Genomic DNA, 22,051 nt, shown 5'->3' with positions numbered 1-22,051 from the left:
TCCTTCCCCTAAAAATCTGGGTTCAGCAAGCATCTTAGCACTGAGGGGGCTGCCACAGTTGTTCCTCCTCAGACAACTTGGACTGCCTATCAAAGAAACCTTCAAGGTTCAGGGGAGGAAAAAGTGCAGAAAAAGGTATTAAAAGACCACAGGCAATGTTAAAGAAGGGAGGGAGTTACAGAGGGAAAGATCTACTTATTATATAAAACTAAAACCTGGGCACATGCTGAGTTAACACGTTATAATTTCCTTGAGGTACAGTCACATGCTTTAGCAGAACTTGCCACAATTACAGCAGCCACAGCTGTCATTATTTCTCTTATCCATAGTGAACTGCTGTGCAAAAAGCAGCAGTGGTATTACAGGATCTGGGAAATTACTGACACTGAATATGACAATACCTCTGATCGTTACTAAGGATGAAGGGTGTTTTTTCCCCACACATATATATTTTAGTAATAATGAAGTGTGGGAACTGCAGGGAAGTTGCATAGTAAGTATTAATAGCTTTAAAAAAAAAAGAGTGCCTTTGCCTGCTGGCAGCTGCTGTGTAAAGCAGCACAGAAAAAAATAAGCGTGCTGCATTGATTTTTAACCTACAAGCTGTTTGTAACTGTGGTTAAATGCCCTAAATTTCCAAGTGAGAAGCAGGCTTTGGACTGTGCTTCTGAAGTGTGGGAGCCAAATCCTCAGGGAAGCTGTCTGCCCAGCATCCCAGAGGGCAGCTGCTCCACTGAATACACTCCACACAGCCATGTAATTAGGAAGTAATTAAAATATTCCTCCAGAGTGCCCCCATGTGATGCTGTAAGACACATATACCTGCTGTAGATCAGTCAGCAGATAAACTCATTTTAACCCTTTGTTTTCTAAAAGCTATCTTGGTCTTTGTTTTCCGATGGGCATGCATCTATAAAGCCACTGTCCTCATGCAACTCTCTGTCCATACATCCTCCTTGCTACACAACTCTTAGTGTCTGCAGATACACCTACTCAACCACCTCTCCATCACTCCTACCTGACAGCCTGTATTTCACTCATTCATTCACCTTCATCCAGCTTACAACCTCTCTTGTTGTCCTCCCACTCCAAAAAACATACACAAACTCCAACCTATTGCAACCTATTGCTTGTCTCCCTCCTATCTACAAATTCATTCACTTGTCATCTTCACATCAACCTTTTGCTCTCAAACATCTTTGCCCTCAGTCCATGCCTTTGACCATCCCCTCAGTTAGCCAATCTCCCTGAACAGAGATCAGTCTAAAACCAAGCAGGGGAAAATATATGTGGAAAAAACTCCTTCCTTGCCTTGAAGAGGATCTCAGTTGTCATGGTGAACCCATGAGTGATGATCGGCTCCTCATCCGGGGGACGGCCCTTCCAGCAATCCAGCTCTACGCATCGGCAGCCAGCCAGCAGTGTCTGGCGGTACATTTCAGGAGATGAGATGCCAGAAAACTGACCAGCTGGAGGAGAGCAGAAGGAGTGATGCCCATCGTTATTTATTCACGTGGGACATTTTCTGCGTAAGCTGGAGTAGAAGAACCCTCTGCCTTCCTTGAGCAAGTGTACATGGCAGGGTGGCAAGATGTTTTAGGTAACAGGGTGGCATTTCTTCCTTTTGCACAGCATTTAATTGTCACAGCCCTCAGAGTGTATTACTGCCCTCGACTGTTAAAATTTCTGGGCAGATACATCTGCCTGACTGATTGGCAGGGTCATTCATGCATCCTTGGTGGTGGCACATATGCACATGAGCTGAGGCAGACTATGGAACTGCCCCTACCTGTTAAGTACGTGTTGTGTGATGAATTGATGAAGTAGTGTGAGAGCGGCTGGGTCATGTCCTGGTACAGCACCAATTTGTCCAGTGCTATCACATTGTTCTCAGGGCCACAGAGGAACCAGACCATCCCCTCTGGAGACAACTGCCCTGCGTGGAAAACAAAACTGTTAATGGTAATGTAACAAAATGGTTCTGGCACCTCCTTGCCATTTCATGATAACACGTGGTGGGGGCTTGTGGAAGTTAGGCTGGCTGCTCCCCTGGGAAAGTCAGGGTAGCAGATAGGCTGAGATCCTCTGATATTTTCATGCCATCTCCACAGCAGGATGTTACAGAAAAACAGACCTACATGCTGAGCAAGACTCACCTCTCTGGATGTTAATCCCACTGGGCTCATACTTCTCTATCAGGCTCTGCACCTGCTCAGGTTTGGCTGGTGGGAAAAGGATGTCATTGAGGCGAGAGTCTCGCTGCTTCTTGTTGATAAACTTTGCCAAGTGCTCTTTGGTCATGTAGGGCTTAGCTTTTAAATGGCTATGGGAAGAGAATTACAGAGGAGCAGGGGTAAGGCCTGTGTATTACCCAGGAAAAGTTTTTTAAAGTGGAGAGATTGGTCCTTCCTCTGGTTAGCAATGGGTGCCTGCCTCTCTGGGCCCACAAATTCTGGTTTTGTCTACATTTCTTCCTATAAACAATGTTTCCCACTGCGACCTTCCTTCTCTATATTCTTCTTCCTAATTAATTCAATACTGTTAACAGATTGTGCTGAGGGAAGAGCAAGGCTTATTTTGAGCCTTTGATTTGAACTCTAAAGGGGCCTGAATTTCAGAACACATTGAATTGCTTGCCCTATGAAATCAAGTCCACTTAAGAAGTCACAGATTTAGTTGCTTGGAAAAAAACAAAAAAAACCCAACCAAAAAAGTCACTGGTTACTTATGAGGACCTATTGTTCTCACCCTGTACAGGGCCTTGTTTGGTGGTGGCCACAAGCCCTGTCACATTAGGATGATCTAGTGTTGACCTGCAATCGACACTTCTGAAGGTGATAGTTGAGAGTTCCTGCAGCCAGTGAGGCTTCATGCTTTCCGTTCAGAATCTCAGTGAAGGTGTTAAGTCACTGTTTTGTAGCCTGGGTACCTGCCCTTCTAGGAATGCTTGAGTCCAGCCTCACTATACAGCACAACAGTCCCTCTCCCTTCCTTGTTGCCTAATCTTTTGTCTCAAGAAATTAAGTCCTTTGCTGTGTCTTAAAGGAAACTTACTGTGAGGTAAATATCTCGTCAATCTCAGGCCGAGGACACAGATTCATAAGGAAAGTTTTATACACTGTCTCAGGGAAGTCCTCTGGGTTGATGGCATCATTCTGAAAATGAAATAGAGACATGTCATTATCACAAACCTGTTACTGTCTTCACTTCTCTGTTAACGCTAAACACCCACAGTCCAGCACTTACAGCGCTTGTTTGTGACAATTTAAATGAGCAACTGGAGCATCTGGCAAGCTGTTGAGAAAAGAGTAGATGGAGTGGAGAAGCACTGTAATGGCTGGCCTATTTCAGAATGGACAGTAAAGCAAACTGTCCCTTAGTGCCTCTTGTGTGGTTGTAAAAGCTAGAGCATGATGCACTGATAGGAGTGTCAGAGGCTTGGACTGTACTCAGCAGGTTGGCAGCAGTGCCAAGATTAACCTTCAGATCTGTTGCTTCAAAGAGCACACAGTGGAACAGGTAAAGCAGGTGGAAGGGAATGTGCTGCTTCTTGTGCCATGTAGCGCCAGTGACAATAGAGCCCCAAGAGTTACTGCAATACAAACAGTAAGACTTGATCTTAGCATGCCTACAGTTAAGGCAAGGCATATAATGACAAGGGCAGGGGTTCACAGCAATTTATAGCATTTGAGCTGCTGATTTTTTCAGAGGCAAGGGCATCATGGTCAGGGTATGCAAAAAGATTTTTTTCTCAAGCAAGAGCGAGCTTTGGCTACCTATTAAGACCCTTACCTTGCCCTTTGGAAGATGACAAGCACTTAATGCTGCTTCCACCCTCTTCCTATCTGCAGGAAACATCTGAAAAATACTGACCAGAGAAAGGAAAAATAATCATAACCACAGTGTAACTGGCGTGAAGTCAGAAAGTCTGGATTTGGTGCTGGGAGATGCAGCCAAAGCACAAGACGTGCAGAGGGGTGCTTCAGTATATGCAGTGAAGGTGATGTCAAGAAGACTCTAAACATAAACCAGATAAGGAAGACAGTGTTTCTCCAAAGGGAGTACCTGATGTGCCAAGTCCTATAAACTGATATTTCTACAGTAGATTTTTTGACTGCTGTCTTAATATAGTAAGTTCCATATTTCTGCTATGGACTCTATAGGAGCCCTGACACTAAGCTGGATCAGTTTATCCTCAAAAATCACTGCTGACTGTCCTTCCCCCTTCTTGGAGGTGTCCTCTTTGGTCTCATGCTGCAAATGCTCAGGGACACTTATTCCCACAAGACACTATCTCATGCAATAGCAGGCATTAGTTAGGAATAAATTTGTACTCAAGACAAGATTAAAAAAAACAAACAAACAAAACCAAATTTCATGTAAATTTGCTGCTGTGGATGAAGGCAAAATTGTATGTCCTGGAAACCAAAGGCGTTTCATGAATTCAAGGAACAAACCCATCACACAGGCAAAGAAGCTGCAGAAACCACAGCTCACCTCCTTAGAAAGTTAGGTACTGGTCTGCAGGGCAGAATGCATTGTGTCAAGCCTTCAGCTTAAAGCAGGCTCTTTGCCATTTTATGTAATATTAACAAGAATTGAACTCTCCCTACTTTCAGAAGCTCCCAGCCAGCAACAATGAGATCTCCTCTGTGGATAAATTCAGATGTCAATTCTATTAAGCTCCTGGCATCTCAGGTGCTCACAGCCAAAAAAGGGGAACAAGAAGTGCCAAATGTGGTGACAGGTGGAAAAAGGTTCACTGGGAGCTGCAGCAGACTTATGCAAACTCATTATATATCAGTTCCCAAGCAGCCCTTTGCAAGGCAAAAATTACAGCACCCTTGCTATGCTTCAAAGGGATGAAAATGTCTAAAGACAAAGGCAGGTGGTAAGTGGAATTTTCAAAAGTATTCAGACATGGAGTTTTGAAAGCCCACTGAAAACTTAGCTGCACCTGGAGATGCCAAATACTTTTGTAAATCTTGCTCTTAATCTGCACTACTTAGTGGTCTAATGCTTTAGATAGGATAGCACTTTAAACTACTCTGCAAGAAAGACTGACTATCTCTCATCTAGGAGAGATATAGCCTGCACCAGAGATTGTTTTAAGCTTGTTTTGGAAAAAATAAACTGTTTTCTCTCTGCGGTAATGTTGCCTTGCTTGCATTTTAAAGATCAATTTAAAGAACTCTTCCCTAGTGTGTTATTCATTAAAGATCTATACATTTTTAAAAGGCCTTTGACAAATACACTGGTTTCTGACCAAATGAAATTCTACTGGTTGGTGGTTTAGAAAACAAACAACAACAACAAATGTTTCTTGTTGAATAATGATGAACCATCCAGTAACAGATTTAGCCAGCACAGACTCAGTCTAAAATCATTATGCAATATAACACACAGTAGGTAGTACATTTATTACAGGCGATTAGCACTTGCCTCTTGTGATGCTATAATGCAGCACAAAGCTAGAGGTAGAGCAGTTCAAAACCTTCCATTGAATACCTAACAATGCACTATCTGCAGGTCCTTATTCTTAATATAGAAGATAATTTATGCACCGAAAAGGGAATTCAACACTGCAGTGCAGTCTTTTGTCACTTTATGAGTGGAATAAACACGGAGGAGCCATAGGACCAGTTACGGAGTGATTTTAGCAGGGAAGACACCGAGTGGCACAAAATCAGTTCGAGACTCATGCCACACAATGCAGTGGGGGAGAATTAATATGTTGGTCTTTGCTTCAATAAAGCAGCCCAGGCTGATTCTCATGGCAGCCCTACCTTGATGCACAAAGCCAGCCCTGGGAACAGTGAAGTACAGACCTCCACTCTTTTGACCCTGAACCAGAATTAGCATCAGCCCAGAGGTTTGTCCTCACTCAGTTTACCTCTCATTCAAATGCAGAGTAAAGGGTGAAGTCGGCAGAATCATGCCAGTGTAGAATTGCTGCAGTGGTCATACATGAGGAAAGGAGACAAGAGAAAGCAAAGGACTGCTAGTTCAGGCTAGCTGAGGAGCTAAGCAAAAAGCTCTCCTCTAGAAATGGACCAAATACAAAATTTCTTACATTAAAGCTAAAATGAGTCCTACACCTCATCCACTCTTTAACCCAGGTGGGCAAAACAGATCCCTGACCAGAATATTACCCAGAGTTGTTTTTGTTGACCGTTACTTGGCAACAGCTGGGAAGTGAAATCCATGGTTGTTCAAGACAACTTCTTGTTGCAGATGGAGATAGGTCACAAAAGATCTCCCAAATTACGTCCCAGGCCTCTGCCTTTGGTGGGGTCCGTAGGTCCAGCAAGAGTACTCTCATAACCTGAATCCAGAGGCTTTCTCTCTTTAGTGCAGCAGGAGCAGGCAGCTGAAGCCACTGGGCTACAATCCTATCAGCAGATGCTCTGTCTTTAATCTGACTGAACACACAATAAGGACAAATATCCGTACTTACTTTCTGACAGGAATTTTCCCCTCTGCATTAAGCTGCATCTTCAGCTTTACCAGGCTGTGAAAAAAAGCCAAGAGGAAGGATGAAAATTCACTTGTATAACCTTTCAGGTCTTATCAGTAAGGAGAAAGAAAGAAAATACCATTGGGAAGAGAATCCAAGAGTTAACTGATAATCAGAGTCCTAGCAGTCTACAGATTGTGAGCTTTTCCTCAGATAGAACCTGTTGCCATTTCTTGGGAGTGACAAGCAAATGATAGAGCTTAGATATCAAAGTAAGAGAGTCCTCTGAAACATTTGATATAGATATGAAATAATGGTACCCACTGTTTAGTGTTCTTCAGTGATCCCAGGTTGCCAACCAAATAGTATTAGAGAGACAAGAAACAGAGGCAGCACTTCTTGGGGTTTAGTGCTGTGACTGTGGAGGGGACATATTTGAGGCTCTGAATCTCTGTCTAATACCAAGTGCATTTTCAAAAGGCTCAAGTACTTTGGTGCCAGTCAGCTGCCACATGACATACGCCCAGCTACCAACCCCCTACCTCTGCCTTGGGGCTCCTGAGTTGACACAGTACTTGCTTTGGAGTCTGCCAAAGGCCTTGGATACTGAAGAGCCTTTTATTTCTGGTGCAGAGAGGGTATTATATGAATGTTTTAGAGAATAACATTTGTCAGAAACCACTTACATTTTCTCTAGGAAGGTGTATCGAGAAGCATTGTATGTGAGAGGATTCCGAACAATGGCCAAAATATCCTCAGCCCAGCTCTGGGAACAAACAAACACACAAGGTAGACACAGTTGGGCATAACGGAACTGTACCAATCAGCACACAGCATCAGATACTGAAATGGCTTGACAACAGTGCTGGGCAATGAATCTCCGTGACTGCTCCTGCTCCCTGGGCTTGACTATAACATCTTCCTATTGCCTATATATACTAGCAGCTGGAACTTTTCCACCTACTCCTCTCAGCTGTCTGTTTACCCATACAAAGCACAGGAAGGACAAAAATGACACACTAAACTTCTTGCACTGGTCCTGCATGCACAGAAGTCTCTAGAACTACAGAGGTACCACGCCCTACTGAATCACAATCCTGTGTTTATAACCTTCTCAGTAACACTGACAGGGTTCAGGTTCCCTGTCTTCCCCTCTCCTTTCCTGCTCTCCCTTGAATGCTCCAACCTACAGTGTTTCCCAGTGTCCCCTTCCCGTCAGGTCCTGATACCTTGCCAACATTCTCCTTGTAGGACACAAAGTTATGGAAAGTGAGATCCACCATGTCAGGGCCAGATACAACAGTCAGAGTCTTAAGCAGGAAGGTGCTGTGTGGGTAATCCAAGTTAAAAACCTCTCGGAGCTTCTGGCACTGCAAAAGAAAAAAACAAAGGGGGATGAAGGGAGAATGATGCTAACCACTGACCTGAAAAAAGAGAACCTAATCCAAACTTTAATCTCACACCAAGCCTCTCTGAGCTTGCAAAACTGTTAATGTAATCTTCCTTGTTTTTCATTATTTATCATTTTTATCCCAGAGTCTGCCTTACCTGGACCTTCCAAGGAAGAGAATATTGTGACTAATATCACTGCACAAACACACTATTTGGCCTGGAGATTGCTCTTAAAATTCCTTGTGAGACTTCAGCCTGAACTTGCAGATGAGTATCTGGTCGCACCCAGACATGCACACCACGTATGAGACAGCCATTTGTCAAAACACTGATAAGGTCTTTTAGATTAGTGCTACACTTTATGCTGTAACATCCCTCCACCACAAGGAAGATGTCTGGGATCCTAGGAGGTCTACCACCTGTAGACCTAGTTATTGGAGAGATGGGCTCTCTCTCCCTCCAAGTGCTGCTAGTCTTCAGTTCGTAGCGTTGTTTTTTTCCATAGCAATTTCAGTATCCTACAGTGATGGCTCACTAGAGATTTATTTTGTTAAGTACAGGGCTCATCTGATTAGTCACACTTGGGTTTCATCACTGTATGAAAGTATTTATAGAATGCCTTTAAATTAATTGGCATTCTCGGTGTTCCTGTGTAAGGCATCGCTAAGCCAAGGTATCCTGGAGTTATACTAACAGTCGCTGTTTATAACGAAAGGATAAAATTCCCATATCCTAGAATAAAGGATGACAATTTGTTATCTAAAGTGCAGAAGAAATCATATCAAAGCAAACAAGGAGGTTATCAAGTGCTTGCTCCTTCAGAAACTAAGGGCAAAATTCATAATTAGGCATTGTTAGCACAGCACATCAGACTCGGAAGTTTAACTGGGACTAGAATCTGAGCTCTCAGTTGCACAAACGTAGTTCGTGAGACGCACGACTGAGTTACTGCAATTCAACTAATAATACTACATATTAATCTCAACAAAAGAAGTTTTTAGCTAAATGACTTTACCCTTTCGTTTGCCATAAACTTAGAGCACATACGAAATTAGTGGCTACTGTTAAGCTTGTGCCTAGTGACTTCTTAAGCTGCTATTAACTGGATTATGTCTGAGCCTTTGCAAGTTGAGGAAAGTGAACTCCCTCACTCTTAGACTTTCATGGACCTCTAACTTGCCCAAAAACTGACTAAAGAAACCCATGTACAACTGTTTGTTTTCATCCCACAGTGACTGAAATCCAAGCAATTCCTTTTCTGTTCTTTGCATTTGAACTGTAATAGTTGAAATTACAAAACAGCTTGGCTTCAGGCATTCTTATGGGTTTGTACAGCGTCACTCAAAGAACTGCATATATATTTTATAAGGCACTATGCAGGCTTTTTCCATTGTATTTTTTCCAAATTTCCAGAACACTTACAATTTTGACACATATGTGGCAAACAGGCATCTTTAGGAAAAATAGAATGGGCTGGATTATAACTCAAGATCATCTGACTACTGTATCCCACTTCACAAAAGCAACTCCTCTTAGGGGTAACTCTGAAAGCTGTATAATCCAAGAGTATTTGGAATGAAAGAAGGGGGAAGTTAGTCAGGCAGAAGGAAAAAACACCAAGAAGATCTGCCTATTTTCTCATAGTTAGGGAGTTTTTAGAATGGCATATTTTTGCATTGTGACCAGTTTTCCTTTGCAGAAGCGAACAGCACCCACATACCCACACCCCCTTCCCACACTGATAGCAACCTCTTCATGGAGGTTAACTTCTCATTACAAGTGGCAAAGTGTTAGGATTTTAGTTTCAAATTTAATTGCATCTCGCAAACCTTCTGGCATTTGTTCAGCTTCCTTACCTCTAGCATTGTAAATTATATGAAGCTAAGACAATAGAGAACTTGTGGTTTATGCTGAACTCATTTCCTGTATTTGTTACAAACTAGCTCCTCCCATCTCTTCCTTCTCTGTAATCCGGTGTAGCTTGGCTCTGCAGCAGACATTTGTGTTCATGGTATGTCCCTAGCAGGCTGAAAGCTGTATTGAAGCTTCTGCCTTTCTAGCTGCGCTCTGCCAGACAAACTTGACACATGCAGTGTTTGGCAATGCCTTGATATCTGATCACCTTCTTAAAACAAGAAGTTCACAGTTAGCCTTAGCCTATACAGCTTTTTATACCCCAGGTACTTTACAAGCATTAAATTATGATGCCTCATAACACCCCTGTGAAGTTCTTAGCCTCATGTTATGAGAAGAAAACTTCAGAAAGAGTGAAGGAGAAGAAAGGATGATCTTGTCAGGGATCTAAATTGGGTCATATTTTCCCAGCAACTGATTTCCTGCCTGGCCTTAAGCGAGTCACTCAATTACTTTGTGCTGCCTATTTTACATGGAGATTATCTCCCTCAACAGATGAATGCAATGATGCTCACCCTAACACTTAGTGAGGATGGTAACAGAGGACCAGGGACACGTTGCTCGTCCAAGAGCACAGAACCTGATGCCAAGTTTGGCTCCTTCAGCACCCGTACTCCTTCAACATTTTGTGCTGCAGCTTCACTACGTAATGACTTAGTGCCACATTGCAGCAGGCCATAAAGGAAAAATAGGAATTGCTGCATGGAAAGCAGGACAATCATATTACCCATGCAAATCAGAGCAAGGGAAACACGCTTAGCAAACCCACTCAAAAAAATGCAACTCCAAAACAACCCACCAGTGGAGTAGTTGAACTACAAATTCAGCTTTTCTTACATTTCCCACCCTCCTGATTTCCCTAAAACCCTCATCTGTATAAACCAGATTCATAATCCAGAGAAAAGCAAATTCTCATGCAAACATAAACAAAAGACCACTCCTAATGCAAGAGACAGAGAGACCAGTCTTTTCTGCACTTGAAAGAAGACGCAATCAAATGATAGTCAGGTTCTGCCACAATTGCATGCGCTTACTACACTATGGTGTTTTTGCATCTTCATGAAAATAATTACATGACACAGTGCTTGTGATACTAGAGGATTAGAGTTGACAACCCAAGCAGTCTCTTTCAAGCCTACATTCTTGATCATGACAAGCAACAGCACAGCAGAACATTGGTACCAAACCTGTGAAAAAACTAAAAGTACAACAATAGGTTTATTATCAAAGCTGAAAGAACGGGAGTGAGAGAAGACACTAGCAAAGAGTAAAGATGTCCAAGCCTCTCTGGCTGCTGCTTCCTGTCTGGAGGGGGGATGTTTCTGCGGGCTGAAAGACTTCTGGGGAAAAAAAAAAGGTTTTCTTTGGTTACTAGAAGGGAAAAGGAAGCACCAAGATTATTTAGATGTCTTTGGCTCTACAGGTAATGCCCATGTTCTTATTAGTAGCACTGTTCCATCAGGCGATTCAGCAACGAGACCCAATGCTGAGAGCTCACTAATGTCCACGGTGGGGAAGGCTCTCCTGCTATCGTTTGCACTGTGAGGGCCAGCCTGTCTCTGCTCCAAGCAGCTCAGAGATGAGGGAGAAGAAATAGGCAAATTAAGTGCTCTCAGCTCCTACCGCCTTCTTATCTAAAGGAACTGGAAAATGCAGCAGCACACAGATCCACATGGCACAAAATAACCTGCAGCATTCTGCAGTCAAGCAGGAATAGACTGCAAGGGAGAGATCCAGACTGTACGTTCTCAGTAACTTCTGTCCTCGCAGTCTAAGAGCTCACACTGCAGGAGATGGAGCAGGCAGCAAAACGGCCCAGTGTGGCAACAAGCCATTTCATCAGATGTGACTGTTTCCTTGCTTGGCCTCCGCTCCTCTATTTTACAAATCAGTTTGCAAGCCACAGGCTTCTGCTTGCTTTTCTCTTGCATTCACGCATATCAGTTTGCCTCCATACAGCTTCTTGCAATTACTCTGTCATTTTGAGGCCTGAACATCCTAAGTTATTTAGTCCTGCCCTGGGAACTGTGCTAACACTGATTGCCGAATCCACCGTGTAACGCTGAGGTGATGCTCGACCCCCAAACCTGCCATCTTCCCTCTGTGATGCAGCAGAATGCCCGGGAGCCCACAAATACATTATAATCCATAGCTCAGCACTCTGCTCAGCTTTGACTGTAACACGAATGCTCACTGCATTAATAGTTCCCAAACACTGCAGGTTTATGTTACCTACTCAGAATACAGTGTGTGAAACACCTAGGTGCAAATTTCTCCCTTGTATACACTCAATCCAGAGTCTGCATCTCTGGGCTCAATAATAACAAAATGTGTATGCAGAATGAAACTGTTTTATAATAATGAGGGCTAGCCAGAAAATACAACTTCTGTTTTTATGAAAAATTACACTTGTTTTGAAGCCAATGGCTGCTGAAATGTCTAAATAAAACCTAAGAGGAAGCCAACAGCCCAGCAGTCTGGCCTACAACATCCCATATTTTAGTCCATAACTAACTATTACATTTTGTGCCAGTGTTCTGGGGTCTTAATGCATCATAAGGAGACAAAATGGAGCAGCCGTTATTGTTCCTTGTTATTCAAATGAAAACACAGAGCTGCACTGTAAATAACATCTTGATCTGTTTTGGCATGCTGCTGAACTACATTTAATGGCTTTTTATCTTGTCTCATTTATGTTCAAAGTCCCTGCTAATTCTTATCTTTATTACTCTTGAACATGAGCCAAAGTTCATTCTGCCCTGTCTCTCAAAAAAAAATTCCATCAAGAAAAAAACTGTAGAACATTCTGAGTAGCTCTCAAAGAAAATAAAACAAAGGGCGTGAGAAGGAGAAACCTACACAGGCATAGAAGAGGTCATGGAAGGACTCTAGCAAACTGTGTTCATGAGTATGGGCTAATATGCCAGCAAATGACAGCTCAGGAGGGAGGGTAAGAATAAATGGGAAACTCTTTGCTGGACGAGAACAAGGCTATCTCTCATCTTCAGGCAGTTTCAGTTCCAAAAATCATTTCCCTCCGGGGCAGGTAGCAGAGTGGTCCTTCTCACTTGGAGGTGGCTCCTATTGCTGCCACCTCTTAGCTGCTTGTTTCTTCTTCCTTGCCAGACTTTTATCCAATGGGTACTATTGGCTGACTACATCTACTCCCTAAGCACTAGGCACAGTCAGGAAGGAGGTCCCACCAGTCCCTGCCTCCCAGCTTGCAAGGACAATACAGTGGCCTATACTGGTGAGGGAGCACATACCACAGCAGCTCCTTTCAGAAGTGCTTTCCGCTTGGGGACTTTGGTGTTACTCTTTTTGCTGTGCCCAGAGAGGTTACAAACAAAAATGCCATTCCTCTTCCTTACCAGCAGCGGGAGAGCGCTGATGTACTTTGAGAAAGCAGGTAATTCCCAACATCCACACTACAAACCTCCATTAGCAGAGAGACTCTCTTCACCTCCATTACACTGAAAATCTCAGTGCATGTCTGGCTGTCACAGAGCCCAAATTACAGCCAGAAAGTGCACAGAGCCTCAAAGAGCAAAGCAATAGCACAGATTTCCTCAGTAAAGCACTCTCCTTCCTTGTAAACTCCTTCAGTCACAATCCAGTATGAACAAGAAATTACAAGTTTTGCTGCAGGAGGTTATGGATTTACTATGACTAGTCACTTACAAGCGAGAGGAAGGGAAAAGGATGTCTGATTTGTTATTTACACTATTGCAAGCACTTCTGACAGTTGCGATCTTACTCTCCTCGTCTTAAATATCACTTAGCCCTTTTCCTCTACTTCTGGTCAATGAAACAAGTAGCTATTAATTTCAGCAGTTACATTCCACAACCATTCCAAGCCGTTACCTTCCAATATGGGAGACCAGCACCCTTTTTCTCTCTTCCTCTCTTCATCTCCAATAGATCCTTCTGTGTTTGTTTGCTTTGTCAAATCAATTTTTCATATTTATACCCTTCTGCATTTATGTACCAGACCTGGCTGCCATATCTGGGCAGGGTGGTGGTTCATGTTAAGAACTTCTTATTGCTTTGCTTTCTGCACTCTTTGAGTGCTCCCAAATTCTGTTCTCTGGAAAGCCAACTGAATACACAACTGATGTCTTTAAACAAGCTCTGCAGAAGCGTTTAGGATAGTACAGCCATATGTAAACAGGAAGTTTCCAGGACCGGATGGCACTTTTCTCCCATCATTTTGGATCAACATGCATTTTAGTGCCCACCCAAGACCCTCCATCATCCCATAAGATAAAGATGGAGAAGTAGCCAACCTAGTGATTTTACTGCCTGCTGTCATAGAAATGCCAGAAAATCTCCTGAAACAAAAAGGGGACTGTTATGTTCAATGAGCCTCCCTAAGTGACATGCACAATTCAAAGCACTTGGGGCTTTCACAGCAGAGGTTGTCATGACACGTATTACATGTTGAAAACACTTAATATATCACCTAATGCTTTGACCTTTGTTTCTTTGTAAAAACTGAACTGATGCACTTCCCAGGACTCTAAAATTCTGTCTCTGGCCTATTACAACGGCTAGAATGTAACAGCTATACCAGGTCAGCCAAAGATTCATCTAGATGCAGGGCAAACGTAAGGATGTTTCCCTGACACATTTCTGCAATTTATGGTTCAGCAGCTTCCTAAACCAGGGGCATATCTTTTATTTAATAAGCCTCAAGTGGCATTTCCTTCTTGACCTATGACTTTTTAAACTCACGTATGTTTTCACCACTTGTGCAGCAAAGCGTCCCACAGCGCAACGACACAACATGTAAAACAGCACCTCCTTTTGCTTGTGCTGAACCTGCCTGTGGAAAATTCCATTTGATGCGTAGTTCTCACACTGGAAGAAACACTGAGCAAATGCTTTGTGTTCACCTTCCCCATTCAACTCCAGATTTTACAGCACTCTACCATATTCCCCCACACCCTCCTCATCTTTTTTTGACACACTTCAGTCCCTATCTGTTCAGATGCTCTTCATTCAGAAGGCATTTCATACTTTTAATACTCTTGCTGTCCTTCTCTACCTTTTCCAGTTCCTCTTTATCTCATTTGAGCTAGGGATACCAAAAATGCTTATATGGATGCATTAAGGATTTATACAGCAGCTTAATGATATTTCCTAATTCTTTCCTCATAATTCCTAACATAATTTACACTTTTGAGCAAATAGTACTGAACACCAACTTGATGTTTTCACAGATTTATCATAAAGTCATGATCTTGTTTTTGAGTAGTAACGGTCAGCTCAAGAGCCTGTTGTTAGGATTGTTTTTCCTCTGTGCATGTTGCTTGGTGTTTATCTGTACTGAATTTTATCTTGTATGTGATCATCCAGTCAGTCAGCAGTACAGACAGTCTGCAAATCAGCCCTCATTTTATTACCCCGAATATCTCAGTACCGTTGGCAAACTTTGTCATGCCACTAGTCACCACTTTTGCAGATCATGTATGAACATAGTATGTCACAGGCCCAAGCACAGATCTTTCTGGGACTCTACTGATTCTCTCTTCTCAAGAGACCACTTATCTACTTTTCTTTCCTATCCTCAAGCAGTACTTTTCCATGCAAAGATCTCCGCTCTTATTCTCTTCTGTAAGAGGCTTTGATTATGATGGGAATCACACTTTCCAATTTTATTGAAAAGATTTTAAGCTGGCTGCGAACGCAGCTGCTGTTTCCCCTCCTCTTTTGGCTTTCTGCTACCCTGGTATTACTTATGAATTTCTTCATATTCCTTTCCAAAAACTTTTTGGTGTTTTTATTAAAAATCCCTCTTTCAAAAGGCCATTCTCACACAGTAAGGTGCCAGTTTGTCTATTTATAAGGAATATGGTCATCCCAAAACCGTACTGTGAATTACTCTCAGAAAACAGGGATTGGTTTTGTTTCCAGAGCAATTCCTTGGCTGTGAGTAGGGCTCATTACAGAAAGATGCCATTTGAGCAGAAATTCCCTCTGTCTAGGGGTAATTATGATACTGCATTTGTGCGAGCATTTTTCCTGACAGTCTCCAATGAAAGTCTTCCTTAACTAACTACTAAAATCTAGGTCTTTTTCTTCTCCAGCCTGGCTGCTGTCACCAAAGGAATTTTTGGCCTCAGACCCTTGGCCTCAGTACTTCTACCATCGATTTATAATCTACATTAAAGTTGAATTTATTTCCTAAACAGGTATTCCTGAAGTTTAACATCATAGAAAATGGCATCTCATGCCTCTTCTTTAAGTTGGCCTTTCTCTTAGTGTTCATATACCTGCATTCTGTCTGAAGTGTAACATCTGGTTCTATTAGCTCTGAGTATTTTATTTCCCCAAATCAAAAAAAGTTTGAAAGTTTTTTTTTCTCAAATATTATTCCCTCAAAACAAGTTGCAGACAAAATGTTTAGGCTTGTTGAAAACTCAAAGATATACTTTTTTCTAGAAAATTCCTGAAAAGAAACTCAGATTCTCAGGAGGAACCCAATACAATTTTTTAAAAAATTGTGAGATTTGTGTTGCTCTTGCTATGCCTTATAGTCCATCTCACTACATTCTTTTAAGAAACAGGAGTCTCAGAGAGCTCTACACAGACATTTTCACAATGATATTAGGAAAACAGTCATACTTCTTTCGCAAAAAGGCTGCTCAAGTCTCTCAGTATATATTGCAAAATCTTCCTCTTTTACATTAGATTAAGAACCACCTATGTTACTATATGGAGTCATTATTTTTACTCCTTTGTTTTCTTTTCACAACTCCTTTTTTTCCTTTTCCCATTCTAGACTTACGTCAATTTTCTGCTTGCCTTTGTCACACATGAAGAGGTTAAAATAGCAAGATAAAATCCTAGCATACCTAACTTTGCTAAAGAAAGCTTAAATTATTACTGAAACCAAAATCAAAGCTGTAATCATGTGCTTCCCTTCAGTCTCCTACCCTGCAAGCAAACAATTGAAACCTGCTTGAAAATAAAATAAAAATTGTAACACTACTTTTTCCCGAAACTACATATTCTTCCCTTTAAAGGGAATTAAAAAAGACTTTGGGTTTCAATCTCGCTGTAATTACAGATTTGTAGCTGCCTTGACCCGGCCTGTGCATCTTCGCACGAGGGAGAAACGCTGGTGACTCAGTATAGAAGTATCACGAGTCTCCTGCAGGACTTCCCATGTAGCTCAACAAACATAAGGCCAGGTCAAGAATAAAGCCAGTCAGACGCATTGCAGGGGAGAGAATACAGCTGTTGGGCACAACAGAAAAGGGCTCTTCTGGCATGCGCTTTGAAGTTGAACTGTTGTTTTCCCAGCTTTCTGACATATCCTTTCCAACAAGCTCATATACCAGAGTCTGGAACTGTCTTTCTTTAGGACACACAGAGGAGCCCTGGGGAACCTGCCCCAGCTTATGCTGAAGTCCTGGGCAGCCTTGCCTTTCCTGTGCAAACCATCGGCAGAAACAGTCACGCACTTACCTTGGGGATTTTAGCAAATCTCCCTACTCGAGTATCTCGGATGCTGGTTATATCCAAAATTTCCATTTCCTACAATAGAATAAGGACAAGGAAGATGAAGGCACTGGAAGAAGGAAAGACAAGACCATTATAGAGTCTCTAGAAACTGCAAAGCAGGTCTTAGGCAGAGCTCTCTACTGCAGAAGAGCTCTCCCACCAGGAGCAATGTAGGCAGGGAAACAGTAGCTGCTGACACGTTAAGCTGGCAGGCCGGGTAGTGTAGAGGAGGCATTGGTCTGCAACTCCATCCTCTTTGGGGTGAGTCCAGTGAGTCCAGCAGCACACTGTGGATTACCAGGGCTCTGACATGTGGGATGAAACATAGCTCCTGCCTAGTCATACAGCAGGCCCCAGTTTTCCTGAATCTTCACTGCCAACATCTGGGCTTCTCTAGTCCAGGGGCTTCTCTGGCCTCAGTACAGTAACACTATTTGGACTATTTGGTTATGGGAGAGGCCCAAAGCCTGAGATGGGTCAGAGATCCAGGCAGAAACAGAGATAGCAGAGCCTAAACAATTTTGCCAACCCCTTACATTGGCAAGGAGGGAACGGGGGCACTACCACACCTGTACCTTCACTTCAGGGCAGGCCACAAATTGGCACGATGAGGATGCTAAATCAGGGCTGAGTAAATAAAACTCAAGGAAGTAGATAGTGTCATCTTTGAAATGAAAATGGATAATCTCCACAGAGCCCAGGCAGAACATGAAATGTTCTATAAGCACTGCAGAGGGATGGTACAGTGCTAGTATCAGCCACGTGGCCATCCTACTCCATCCCATTTGATTCAACTTATGGAAATATGTAGTGCAGAAAAAGCATACGTAAAGATGCAATGCATGAATGAGCACAGCCTTTCTTACACTACTATTACATCCTCTCACTTCTGTGCCAGAGTCAGGTATTGCTTGCTGGACATGTAAGTCCTAACAGGAGATGGAGTGTGTGTCATGTTACAGGCTTGTCTGTACAGGGAAATTCTACCTCAGTAACAGCCCATATGTTAAAGCAATCCAGAATCTCCTCTCACTAATGTTCTGAGCCTATCTTTTGTCTCTACATGTTCAACACAGAACAACTGAGCTGGAAGACAGGCAAGATCATCTCCACCTGGGTCATTCCCAGCAGACCTTCACCTAATCTGTTCTGAAGCTATTCCCATAGTGGAGATTCCACAACGTTCCCTAGGCAACTCACTCTGCAGCCTCCCTGTTCTCACTACTGGCTACTTAGTGTTTACTTTGTCTGTTTTTTTAATATTCAGTCTGAACTTCCTTCCTCTCTTACTAATCTGCCTGCTCACCATGGACCTGGAGAACAAATCATACCTGTTGCAGCAGATAATATAGTTTTCCAGGATCACAATACAAAACATTGTGGATACTGTATCATCTGGCTATATCCCCATACTCTTGTCAAGTGTGATGGAAATGTTACTTTTAACCTCACTCCTTTCTGAGTCCCTAGTGCAAAAGCAGTGCAGTAGTCTGTCTCTCTCTGTCTGTCTCCCTCCTCTCTCTCTCCCCCCGTCGTGCCCCCTCTCCTCTCTTCTCTCCCTCCCTGTTCCCCCTGTTCTCTCCCTCTTCTCTCTCCCCACACTCCTCTCTTTCTCTACCCCTCTCCCCATGTCCCTCTCTCCTCTCTTCCTCCCTCCCCACGTCCCTCTCTCCTCTCCTCTCTCCCCTCTTCCTATGTCCCCCTTCTCTCTCTCCCTCTTTCTCTCCTCTGTCTCCCCCCTCCCTCTCCCCATGTCCCCCCTTCTTTCTCTCTCTCCTCTCTCTCTGTCCCCCCTTCTCTTCTCTCTCTCCCCATCCCCCTAGTGTCCCTCTCTCCTCTCCCTGTGTCCCTCTCTCTCACTGTTCCTGACAAGCAGATCTCAGGAAGAGTAAGCCACAGAAAGGTTAATAAGCCACATGAATTCAACAGAAACTATCAGTCATACCACCCTATGCTACATGTGTGTAAGCCCATCTCTTGTCCCTGGTCACTGCGCACATGACCTTCACCAGCTCCCTCTGGCAGCCCTCATCTGCCCATCATCTTTGTTAGCTCACAGACTGCCTGCAGATTCCTTCAGAGAGTGGGAAAGGTGCCAGACAAATGCTTCCCCAAGGAGGTAAAACAAGCACTTGCTCCACTGTGGCTCTCAAGATTTGTTTACAGTTTATTTTATTTTAGGTGCTAACCAATGGCATTTCCCAGAACAATGAGACACCGAGTCTGGGTTTCTTAATCTCAGCAGCTCTTCCTTATCCCTGCCCCTTTCCTGGATAATTAAATCTCTCACAACAGTAACATAGTGAAATGTCTAACTTTTGAGGGGCCATCACAGTTCCCCAGCTCCATGTCTGTACATCTGCTGCAGAGCTACCGTTTCATCCTGCTGTCTGGCTGGAACCCTTACAGCTCCACTTCTACCACCAGGAGCAGCCCTTGAAAAGGGAGTATGAGAGTGATAGAGACAGCTGAAAGGAGAGTGCATCTTCTAGAGGCATGTGACAGTCCCCAACCTTGCAGCACTGTGCTCTCAGAGGATACAGCTGTGTGATAGTGCCTTATCCCAGCTGGCACTGGGGCACAAATTTCCAAGGAAACAAACCTCACCAATAAGGCCTCTTGGCCAGGGTGCTGTGCAAGACTACTGTTCGTATCTCTTTATCTGCCATGCCTCTTCAGCATGTAGGTCACGAGGAGGAAGTAGAGCTGAACCATAGCTCTGCTCTGGAAAGCAGAAGTAAGGCCAGCTTTCCATCTCCAGACTACCAGATCTCTCCACCCCTCATTGCTACTTAAAAGTGAGGAACTGAATTTTCTTTCCTAAATTTATTCCCTCTCACTTTTCTCCAGCATCAAGGGAACCAGCATCTTGTGCTTTACCTCGACAGTATGTGCACACAGCACCTTGGCCTTAGAGGAGCATAAATCACTCTCCATACCTGATGTAGTTTCGCTATCACTTCCTTCATTGTTTTTTTCAACCTCTAAAGCACTAACAGGTCAGTTAATTACAGCACAGACTACACATAAGGCACACATTAGCTGAAGCTGCATACATCTAACTGCATATGTCTTGCAACTGGACTTCCTTCCAACTTCATCATTACACTCTTGGGTCAATCCTTTAGCATGCTGGGTAACAGGGAAATCAATGCTACTCCTCTCTGTCAAATCCTTTGAAGTACATCTAATGAACTCCATAAGCATAAGACTGCCAGTGTTACAAGCACAAAAAGGCCATGCTCATCTGTCTAGCACGTTTGTAGCTTGATTTCCTGCTCTTTTCTGGAACTCCGAAGACAAATCTGCCATTGAATAAGCACTAGTCTCTCAGATGCTTTGTGTGGGGTTTCCTGCTAAGTGGAATGAAAATGGTCATTTGCTCTCTCGAATGCAGTATTCAAGCCCATCTGGTGTTTTAATTCTTAACCAACTTGAACTGACAAGTCAGAGACCAAGCTGTGAAATCTTGGCACTTACCTTACTCTGGTAGGTCCAGTACAAGTAAAAGCCTTTTGGATCTACCCGAAGAATCACAGGAGAAGCGCTTGCTGTTTCCTGACCAAAAAAAACAGGAGAAAGAAGGTTAATAGCTTATATGACTTGGAGAATCCATCATGGGATGTAAGGTTTCCAGTTCAAATGTAGTCCCAGTCAGGTGAATCATCTTCTGTGATTTATGCATATGAATTGGATGATTTCAATGCTTCTCCAGAGTAACAGTGTGAGGCTATGAAAGCGGATCTCTATCAAAGCCTGGGTCTCACCTATCTTTATATATTTAGCCAAAGCAAATCCTGGAACTTTCTATGCAACGAATAGAGAGAAGAAAGTTCTTCTAGATGTCATTCAGCTGTGTCATTTGAATTGCCCTCCAAGGCACCTACTTCCTTCTATGGGCTCCAGAAGGACCCTTTGCAAAGCAGAGAGAGTACTCATCTGTGGCATCTGCCATCTAGGTATCTATATTCGTGTTAGTTATCTGGGCTCTCTTTACAGTCAATGAAAGTCAAAAACTGTAAATAGTTTCAGTCAGAAAGAGTTCAAGGAGGAGTCCATCTAATACAATGGACTCCAAGGACTGGCTCTGCATGGACTACAAAGAACCTATGCAAACAGCTCCAACTTAAACTCCCACACTATAGACACAAAGTTGGATGAAATAATCCAGGGTTCCGTACAACACAGAGGGGTCCCTCCAGATCAGAAGCAAGGCCATACGCTGCAAACCAAACACAGGCTGCTGTGAGGTTGTGTACCTCACCTGTGAAGAACTAGGGCTGCTTCTGCATTTTCAGTTAAAGGCAACTTCACAGATATTTTCAGGACAACATCCATGCGCGTCTCACCTGCAAGCCTGTGCTAGGAAGTGACTTAGCACGAGGTCTTTGGAGACAAACATAAGGAGTGCTTGGTGCCTCAGCTTGGGCCCAAACTCATTTAATCAAGATGACTCCTGCGTGGACTTAACATCTGCTGCTACAGAATACAGGCTTATAAGGCCTATTGGCCATTTCTAGGAGGGCTTCAAGTTCACTGCAAGATGAAATACCAGAATACTGAGCTGGAACTTGTAAAGTGCATGGAAACCATATCTGCCATTTGGCCTTGGGCTATTCATTTTTTTACTGAACTCACACTTCTCTCCAGAGAGTAATTATATTCCCAGGAGCTTCCATGTCCAGAGTCACTATTCTTCATGGGCAGTGACCATTACAGTAAGCTATCCCTGCCACAGTGTGTTGTACATTCTCTTTTTGCTTCCTACTGCTTCCCCCA

General features: G+C 43.2%; 1 protein-coding gene across 1 annotated transcript in view; it reads right to left on the bottom strand.

Annotated features, from left to right (window-relative positions):
- The window catches only part of PLCB2 (phospholipase C beta 2), a 52,663-nt gene that overhangs the window by 27,239 nt on the left and 3,373 nt on the right, over positions 1–22,051 (bottom strand). The window contains exons 2-11 of the mRNA XM_068944315.1: positions 20,753–20,830; positions 17,237–17,305; positions 7,687–7,827; positions 7,144–7,223; positions 6,458–6,511; positions 3,793–3,868; positions 3,055–3,155; positions 2,157–2,323; positions 1,790–1,936; positions 1,312–1,469 (exon numbers count right to left, since the gene is read on the bottom strand). Of these exons, the coding sequence (XP_068800416.1) occupies positions 1,312–1,469; positions 1,790–1,936; positions 2,157–2,323; positions 3,055–3,155; positions 3,793–3,868; positions 6,458–6,511; positions 7,144–7,223; positions 7,687–7,827; positions 17,237–17,305; positions 20,753–20,830 (1,071 nt within the window). The remainder of the gene's footprint in view (positions 1–1,311; positions 1,470–1,789; positions 1,937–2,156; positions 2,324–3,054; positions 3,156–3,792; positions 3,869–6,457; positions 6,512–7,143; positions 7,224–7,686; positions 7,828–17,236; positions 17,306–20,752; positions 20,831–22,051) is intronic.

Source organism: Struthio camelus, chromosome 5 (genome assembly GCF_040807025.1).
Source record: "Struthio camelus isolate bStrCam1 chromosome 5, bStrCam1.hap1, whole genome shotgun sequence".
In the NCBI taxonomy this organism is placed as follows: domain Eukaryota; kingdom Metazoa; phylum Chordata; class Aves; order Struthioniformes; family Struthionidae; genus Struthio; species Struthio camelus.
The sequence above is the reverse complement of the archived record's forward strand: the minus strand, read 5'-3'. Positions and strand labels throughout refer to the sequence as shown.